The sequence below is a fragment of the Lates calcarifer genome, unplaced genomic scaffold (genome assembly GCF_001640805.2).
Source record: "Lates calcarifer isolate ASB-BC8 unplaced genomic scaffold, TLL_Latcal_v3 _unitig_4671_quiver_767, whole genome shotgun sequence".
Taxonomy (NCBI): Eukaryota; Metazoa; Chordata; class Actinopteri; family Centropomidae; genus Lates; species Lates calcarifer.
Genome location: NW_026117041.1, coordinates 94,028 through 103,386, shown reverse-complemented (window position 1 = coordinate 103,386; position 9,359 = coordinate 94,028). Strand labels below are relative to the sequence as shown.

Sequence of the window (9,359 nt, the reverse complement as noted above, 5' to 3'; positions counted from 1 at the left end):
AAGGTCCCTGAACGCACAGTGGTCACTTGGCAACCAACTCATCTGATGCCTTCCGTGGCCTTAGCGGTGAGGTTTTTTTCTGAGTACCGTTCACGACTCGGCTCGTAGACTGCTGGGCAGGAGTGTCTGCCTGCCGGTGGGTCTTGCGGGTTGATGAGGAATAATAATAAACTATACTTGATAATCGTCGCTTAAGAATTTAAGAATGAATTGGCATTGGCCAAACGACTCAAAACTTCCAAAATCTTCAAACGAACGAAAAATTGAAATAACAACAACAACAACAAATAAAATAAAAAATAAAGAATGCTCTAGGGTGCACCTTGTTCTCAGTTATTAAAACTTACAGGTTGTAAGTTTTAAATGCTTAAGTTGTGGTGAGTGATGAATTAAAGAAAAATGACTGGACAAAGGAAGCGGTAGGCCGCGACACGTGGAAAAAGAAAATAAAAATGAGACGACGTGAACGTTAAAGTTGGATGAGCTCAAGAGAGTGAACAAAGGAAAACACACAGTTTTTATTACCTGGGGGTGTTGGATGCACCGTGGGCGTGGTAACGATGATGACTGGTTTTGCCCCTTAAATTTCTCTTGAGTTATTAAGAAGTATCGATTCTCAAATTATTTTCATGTTGAGTCTATAAACGCGGAGATTACATATCCGACTACCACCATGACCCAATAAACATCGAACAGTTTGATACATGAGAACTCTTCTCAGTGCAAAATGCAGTGTAGTCATTAATAATACAACACAATGACTTTTAAAAGGAGTATATACTGAGTTATTATATAAACAAGAACTTGCTGCTACTGAGGAGTAATTATCCAAAGATAAAAACAAAGAATCTAACATTTTAGTTAATAAACAAGTAAAATGGCATTATTACGATTTCATTTGTATTACATTCAACAGTTGATAGAAGATCTGATATGGTGTGAGAATGAGAGGTTTTGTTGTATTTTCCTCATCCTTGAGATGGTTTAATTGGAGGGAGAGCAGGCTAACAATCGTAAATTCCATTGACCGTCCTTTAACCTGCAACAGGAATGTTCTTGGTGTCCAATATATGTGTGGTGTGTGTGTGTGTGTGTGTGTGTGTGTGAGTGAGTGTGAGTGTGTGTGTGAGTGCGTACGTGTCTGCTACAAGGCCTTATTCACACAGTCTCCTCTGAACAGTTGATGTTGAGATGTGTCTGCCACTTGAATGCTGTGAAGGATTTGTGTTGGCTCTAATCTGAGGTGCTGTTAATTTGCGGTTTCTGAGGCTGGAAACTTTGATGAACTTATCCTCTGCAGCAGAGATAACTCTTGGTCTTCCTTTCCTTGGGTGGTCCTCATCAAAGCCTGTTTCATCATAGTGTTTGATAGTTTTCGTGACTACACTTGAGTATACATTCAAAGTTCTTAAAATTTTATGGATTGACTGTTTTTCATATCTTAAAGTAATGATGGACTGTGGTTTCTCTTAGCTACTTAGCTGAGTGGTTCTTGCCATAATGTAGATTAGTACAGTAGTCAAATAGGGCTATTCACTGTGTAGCAAACACACCTCTGCACAACCCAACTGAATAAATGAAATTCCACAAATTAACTGAGAGAATGCCAAGAGTGTGCAAAGCTGCCATTAAAGCAAAAGGTGGCTACTTTGAAGAATCTAAAATATAAAACATAATCTGTTTTAACACTTTTGTTTACTTCAAAATTCCATATGTGTTCCTTCATAGTTTTGATGTCTTCAATATTAATCTACAATGTAGAAAGTAATAAAAATAAAGAAAAACCATACTATTGACTGATACTGTACATATAGAATATACTTCAAAGTTGTGAAACATATGTATTAGCAAAATGTTTGTCGACAATGTTTCCTATAATATCAATATTTCAGGGTTATGTTTCAGCAACTTAAAGCACTTGGAGAAAGATTATAGTTTTGATTACATGTGAAAAAATCTGTGGTGACATGACAAGATATGTCTCAAAACCTGAGCTCTGCTGTCAAAGTACATTTGAAATGACGTATACTTGTAGTGGGGTTTAACATCATGAACAAACACATACACACATAGCGTTTGTATAAGATCACATGGTTGTAATAAAATAAAATACTTTGAAATTCTGAATTTGAATTTCCAGGTCTGTAAAATCAACTGCCATGTCAAACCACTGGTCCCATCTGCCTATCCTAAGACAAATGACTAGGGATGCTCCGATACCACTTTTTTCCAAACCGATACGATACCGATACTTGGATCTGAGTACTTGCCGATACCAAGTACTGATACAAGTATTTATTAATGCCATTACACTTCATACATTTACTTGAAAACGTGTTCATCAGATATTGTTTCATTCTCTGGCTGTAAGAAATTGCTGTGACTAACATTTGAACATTCCATTATATATGGCACTGCCACACATTTTACTCAAATAGAAGTACTGTTAAAGTACTGTTATTGACATTTTAGCATTCAACTGCATCTTTTTTTAACAAACAGAATATCTTCAAGGCAGGAGTAGGCTAAGGCGGAATGTTTAAAATGTCCAACTATTTCAGCCACGCTCCTCTGTGCTCCTCATTAACAGCCAGCTAGAGGGTGTGTGCAACACACGGCAGACTCGGGAGTCCAGCGTCACTCATGGCTTTGATCATGTTTTTCGCATTATCATGTAGCACAACATGAACAGAACTTTTAGGGACCCCCCATGTCTGAAGCATGTCATCAAACACACCTGCGATGACTTGGCTGGTGTGCGAACCCCTCAACTGTTTTGCATGTAGGACGACTCTTCGCGGAGTAAAATCCTTGTCAATCTGCTGTGCAGTTAAACTGATGAGGGACACCAGGCTAACGTTGCTTGTCCAAATATCAGTGGTGAAGCTGTACGAGTACAGGAACAGGGTATCGGACCCGATACCCGATACTGGTATCAGTGCATGCCTACAAATGACCAAAACCAGCCTGACCCTGGGGGATGAGTTCATAGTGCACTATAAAGAAACAGCATTGTTCTTGCTGCTATTGTTATATATTGTAAGTATAGGTTATTAAATTGATTAGACTGTGATCTTATTTTTTTTTCTTGGTTAATGTTCATTAACCCAGTTTGGTTGTTTAGCTTTTATATTTTGGACAAGCAAGACAGAGTGATGTATTACTACCTGGGACCAGCTTCCTCACAGTGGGGAAACAGGATTTGCTAGTCATGAATGGGGCTTTATCTCTTAATGCAACCTGTAACCTCACAAAATGTAATAATCTAATTAAATGCTCATTTTCATTAAGCAAGTAAGCTAGTTAGCCATGCATGCGAGCAGATAAACACACTGTTCAATCAATCCCTTACACTTTTGCTCGTGTTTTTGGATTTGGAATGACTACATAAAACGACACAACCCTTAAAACTCCTTAGATGCTAAGTTTTCTGCACATTCCTTTAACATCTTTAGAAATCCAACCTTTCACAGTCCTACAGTGTCAAGTAATGGTTACTGTCCTGTGAATAGATAATTGCTGTTCAGGGGAGGGGTTTTGGCAAATGGTTGATAATAATCAGTCAAGTTGGAGATATTTAGGGATGTAAGGGGTTGGAGAAACAGTATGGCTAAAAATAATGACATAAACAATATTGCACACGGAGGAGCCGTTTCTACATTTCTAAAACCATGCAACTCCAGAAACAACAATCACTGCTACTTCTTTTCCATGAAAGCATTTCTTGGATCGGTGCTTTGCAAATGTACTTCAGATATAGTGGAGCTGGATTCAAAAGAATGTACTGAAAGTGAAACTGACTAAAATTTCACTATCTACAGAGCATGGACCCCGAAATCATCATCAACAAGACTGTTAATGGCACTGTCATGCATCTCTGTTACGAGTCAGGAAATGCCTCTTGCATAATGGCAATAACTCCTTCAACAATACGTACATTTTTATACATGTTCATTGGTAGTACTGTTTCTGTTCTGACAATTAGTGGAAACCTTCTGGTAATCACTTCTATCATTTACTTCAAACAGCTTCACACTCCTACTAACTACCTCATACTCTCTCTGGCTGTGGCTGACCTGCTTGTAGGGGCTTTAGTTCTGCAGTTCAACATGGCACTGTCTGTAAAGTCATGTTTGTATTTTGGGGACTTGGTTTGTAAAATGCGACGCAGCTTTGATATTTCACTCATGACAACATCAATTCTCAACTTATGTTGTATTTCCATAGATCGATATTATGCAGTGTGTCAGCCTCTGACTTATAGAACTAAGATAAATGGATGTGTTGTTGTGATCATGATCCTGGTGAGCTGGACTGTCTCTGCTCTGTCTGGATTTAGTATCATGTTTGTAGGACTGAAACATAGTGTCTGTGAGGGAAGGTGTTTTTTATTCCACATTCCAAATTCAAATATAGTTGGCTCTGTTGTCTCATTTTACCTTCCAGTGATCATAATGCTCTGTATCTACCTCAGGATTTTCCTTGTGGCACAGAGACAGGCTCGCAGCATCCACAACACAAACTGTCAGAGCTCAAAGTCTGGAGCAACTGTCAGTAAGACGGAGAGAAAGGCTACCAAAACTCTGGCTACTGTTCTGGGAGCTTTTCTGATCTGCTGGACTCCTTTTTTTCTTTCTTTAACATTTAATCCTATGACAGATTATTCAGTCCCTTCACCTCTGTCTGAAACTCTTGTTTGGCTTGGATGGTCCAATTCAATGCTTAATCCACTGGTTTATGCCTTCTTTTACAGCTGGTTCAGAGCAGCTTTCAGAATGATAATTTCTGGAAAAATATTTAATGGCAATTTCAAAAACTCAAAACTGTTATGACTGAGTGACAACTTGATGAAAAGGAGTGAGGTGTGTATAATGGAAGATTGTAATTGAATGCTCATGGCAAATCTGGTTATTATCTTTACCGGGTTGGTTATTATCTGATTTCCAGGTCTGTTACTGTTAAATTATTTGACTAACTTGAAGTGAAATGGAATATTCATCTGTTTTTAATTTGGTGAAACATCAGTAAACTCAAGTGATTACATTTTTTATGTCATTATATTTATAAATCTAATATTCTGCTATGTTATTATGTCTATGTTCATTCCAAAAAAGTATGGTATGATGTGATTCAGCATTCAACAGTATACCTCCCATTAGGTTTTGATAGTATGCATAACTGAGTGAGTCGTGGGAGGGAATACCAAATCTACAGTACGTATATATTAATTCATGGGTAAAAATGAACTAAATGGAAATAAATATGTAGTTTTTTACTCTAAAATGTAATTATATTAAGCCTATTTGACTGCTTTCACAAACCAGCTCCTTAGGGGAAAGAGTAACAAATTACCAGGTGGATTTAGTTTTGCTCAGTTATTTATTTAATTATGTAGAAAGAGAACAAAGGAGCCAACAACACTTAAAACAAAGAACCAAAAGCAAACACAGTGTCTACAGGATGTGTGCTACTTTTTGCAAATTTTGAAATTGAATTGAAACACTTCACCTGTCAGTGATGATACAAAATGATCATGTTGCTGAGTGTTTGGGAATACATCTCTACATCAGCACAGACAGATGAGAGGTTGCACTACTGGAGGTCAGTTGTCTATGAGATGCTCCTTTTTTTTAAAGATTTTTGTCCTAAACCCACACTACTCAGCTTCAGTGGTATATCTTTAAACAGGAGAGCAACCAGCAAGTCTGCCTGACTCACTGATCCCTCATCTGAGTGATCTACAATTCTACTTCAATATGGCATGGGCCTTCCATATGACCTGCCAGTCATAAAGGTCAGAAAGCTGAGCTTGATTCATCTAAATGACTTTAGTTGCCACTCTAACAAACTGACTAAGCCTTTTCTTATTGGCCAGATTCAGGTTCCCAAACCACCCTGCAATACAAAAGGACAGAACAGATTCAATAAACCATGGATGAACTGAGGCTTGAAATGGTGGACAGCACAACAGTAGCAGATGAAAACACAAACAGTATCAATGTGGACAGGTTTCACAGAAATATTAACTGAAACACAAAACACTGCCAAAGGATCGCAATCATATGATTTTAGAGTGGAAGCTGCAAGACCTTTTCCCATATAAAATCTGGATGAATCTAGATACTTTTCAATTTCCAGTTCCCTGTCTAATTTAAAGCTAGCTCCTCCAGAAGAAGGACATGCCTGGGACTCGGCTGGTATCCAGACAATGACCTGAAAATTAAAACAGGATAAAAACTAAGTGATGATGTTGAGAGAATGATGAGATTTTCTGTGTCCAAAATTGACAAATTTAGATGGATGTTTGACTGAGAAATGTTGAAATGAAAAGTTGTGCTTTATTTCAGAATATTCATTCCACGATTACATGAATTGTTTTGGGATTTTACCTATATTTTACCAGCTATCATAATGTTCACCATCTACCTAAAGATTTTGATGGTGGCACAGAGACAGGCACGAAGCATCCAGAGCACAGCAAAGACTGAAGCAATTGTTGGTAAGATGGAGAGAAAGGCCACAAAAACTCTGGCTATTGTAATAGGGATTTTTCTCATGTGTTGGTCTCCTTTTTTTCTATGTGTCACCTTTCTGTCTTTGATCAATTACACAATACCTTGTACTTGGGGCATTTAAGTGGCTTGGATGGTCAAATTCAATGCTCAATCCATTTATTTATGCTTTCTTTTACATCTGGTTTCGGTCTGCTTTTAGAATGATCATTACTGGGAAAATATTTCAAGGTGATTTTTCTAATTCAAAGCTCTTTTGACTCATTTTTAAAAAGCTGACATGTCTCTAAAAAATAACATCTCTAAAATATCTCCTCTTCATCTCAGATATTCATATACAAATTATCACTGTACTCTGCACAGCACAGTTACAGTCTTGCTCCACTGTTGGTGATATATATTTATAAATATATATCCATATATCTCATAGTATATCTTATTTGCTGCATTTTTGACATAATTATAACATTTCAGTTATTACCATTCTGCAAATATAGCATCTATATGTTCAATATAGATGTTCATTATTAGTTTTTCAGCTTTACTTAGGAAGGGCCTGCCATAACACAAATTGTCATTGCACTATGCAAAGAGCTGTAAAACACATGTACAGTGTATAGGCCAATATATAATGTGTTGAGTTGCTTTTATGTTTGCATTGATGTGATGGGTTAATGTCTCTAAATAAATGTCCACAGGCATCCATCCATCCAACTCATTTACTGTATTTATTCAGTTATTATTATTCTGTGGACATTGCATTTGTATATTGAATACAGGTGTGCATAATAAACATTTTGCCTCTGTAAACATTATGAGGTCATTAGTCTTGGCCGCGGGTTAGGGTTAAGCTTAGTAACTGACATATAAGGAATTAGTGAATGGTGAAATGATCTTTCACAATCATTTTGTTTTGGCTGCATTTTGTGATGGAATTACTAAAGCAGGAGGTTACACACTGTCAAGAAGAATAACGTCTAGATTTGACTGTTTAGCAAGATCTAAACTAAATGTTCTCATTCTGTCTTTGCTTTGACAATATACAGTGACTGTGAATTCAAGACTAAAGAGAGAAAATATCTGCTTGTCAAAGTGAATTTCAAATGCGATCTGACATAATTATAACATTTCAGTAACCATGTCTTTTGGTCTCCTGCCATGACAATTTTCTGATAAAATTGTAGTGGGTCAACATTATATGTTGATATGGGCTATCCAGGGATCTTTTTTTCTGTTTCTGAGCTTAGTTTTACACAAGGGAGCCCATGGCAGATCCATGCTTTTGCCTGTAGAAACCCTCATTGTATTTGAAATAGGTGCTGGTAAGGCAGAGGTCTAGCAGGGTGCAGATCTGATCTGGGGTGAAATTTTCTGTTCTGCTGTGTAAGGAGTTGTCTTGCTGCAGACGTTTCTTGACAGTCTCCGCTGCTTCAGCTGTGGGTATGCAGGTGAAAAGTGAGATGACATCCAAAGACAGTTTGAGTTTCCGGACCTTGTTGGTGAAATCGTGGAGTTTTGGAGGTAATCAGGAGTAGTTCCCCTCCAGTGGAGCTAAAATCGTGGTGAGGTGTTTGAGTTTATATTGCTGTTTATACTGATGAAGTGAGCGTTGTGTCCTCAACAGGGCCGTTTCTAGCTTTGTGGGAGCCCTATGCAAGATGCTGTTTGGGGGCCCCTAGTTTGCCAAACTACAATGTAAAGATTCCTAATACCTTAGATGATCCATGAACATGGCACAATCTATTACACTTCACAAGCAAAACAGGCTAAAGTCACGATAACCTCTGATATTAAAATTAAACATCTTAAGTTGAGACACTGAAGCAAGATAACTGATAAACAATGACAATACAAGAAAAACAACAATCCTCTATATAAAACAGATATTGAGTGTTATTAAAAAATGTTTACTTTAAATTTTGAAAGCAAGAACACAACTCAAGTTTTCACAGCAACACAAATTCTCACACCCCAAAACAATAATAAAATAAATAAATAAAGTGGGCCGAGCCCAAGATCAACAGAAAGTAAATTAGGCTATTACTTACTTGCAAAACAATAAAAACAAAAAAACTTACTACAAAGAATACTACAAATATTGGAGCTGATAAGTCTGTACCTAGTATTTCCTGGTCAGGAGGAGGTCCTGAAGAAAATGCAGGTCCTGGGGCTTCCTGGTCAGGAAGGGGTCCTGAGGAACTTGAAGGTCCTGTGACTTCCTGGTCAGGAAGTTCAGAAGACCCCTCTGCTTCAACGCGTAGAGCTCCAAAATATTTTAGAATTGCTCCTGCAAAGACAAAGCTCCTTAGGTTACCAAGCAAAACAGATAAGCACATATTCTTACTATATAATTGCAGTGATGTTGCACTACTACAGAAATTCATGATCTATTTTTATATTAAACAATGTAATGTACAGTGTCCCTTTAAAGCATGTACCCAGTTATAAAGTAAACACTTGATTTCTGAATTAATTTACACAATGTATTTGTTAAAGTAATAAAACAAAGATAAATGAGTGATGACCACTATTTGATATAGTAGGAATGTCTGTGTACATTTCACAGGGGATTACAAAGTGGTCAACTTGTATCTAACTGGTGATATGGCAAGATTGTTCAAATTAGCTAACTGTATTGTCACAATAAATATTTTAGGGTCAATGACGTGACGCTCAGTTTTTGCGTGTCCGTAAAGTTTTGGTAAATTTAAAAAGCTCAAATTTTAAAGATAAATGTATAAATGACTTGCATACATTCTTTATTTTAAGGACCTGGTCTAAAATTTCTGGTTTTAATGAACAATAAGAGAATTTTAGAGGGGTTTTTATCAAAAATGTCTAAAAGGT

At 37.1% G+C, this 9,359-nt stretch overlaps 1 protein-coding gene across 1 annotated transcript; it reads left to right on the top strand.

Moving 5' to 3' along the window:
• Positions 1-3,756: 3,756 nt before the first annotated feature.
• LOC108901809 (trace amine-associated receptor 1-like) lies at positions 3,757-4,832 on the top strand. Its single transcript, XM_051068499.1, has 2 exons — positions 3,757-4,155; positions 4,228-4,832. The coding sequence occupies exons 1-2, from the start codon at positions 3,825-3,827 to the stop codon at positions 4,830-4,832; spliced, it is 936 nt and encodes a 311-aa protein (XP_050924456.1). The 5' UTR covers positions 3,757-3,824.
• Positions 4,833-9,359: the final 4,527 nt, after the last annotated feature.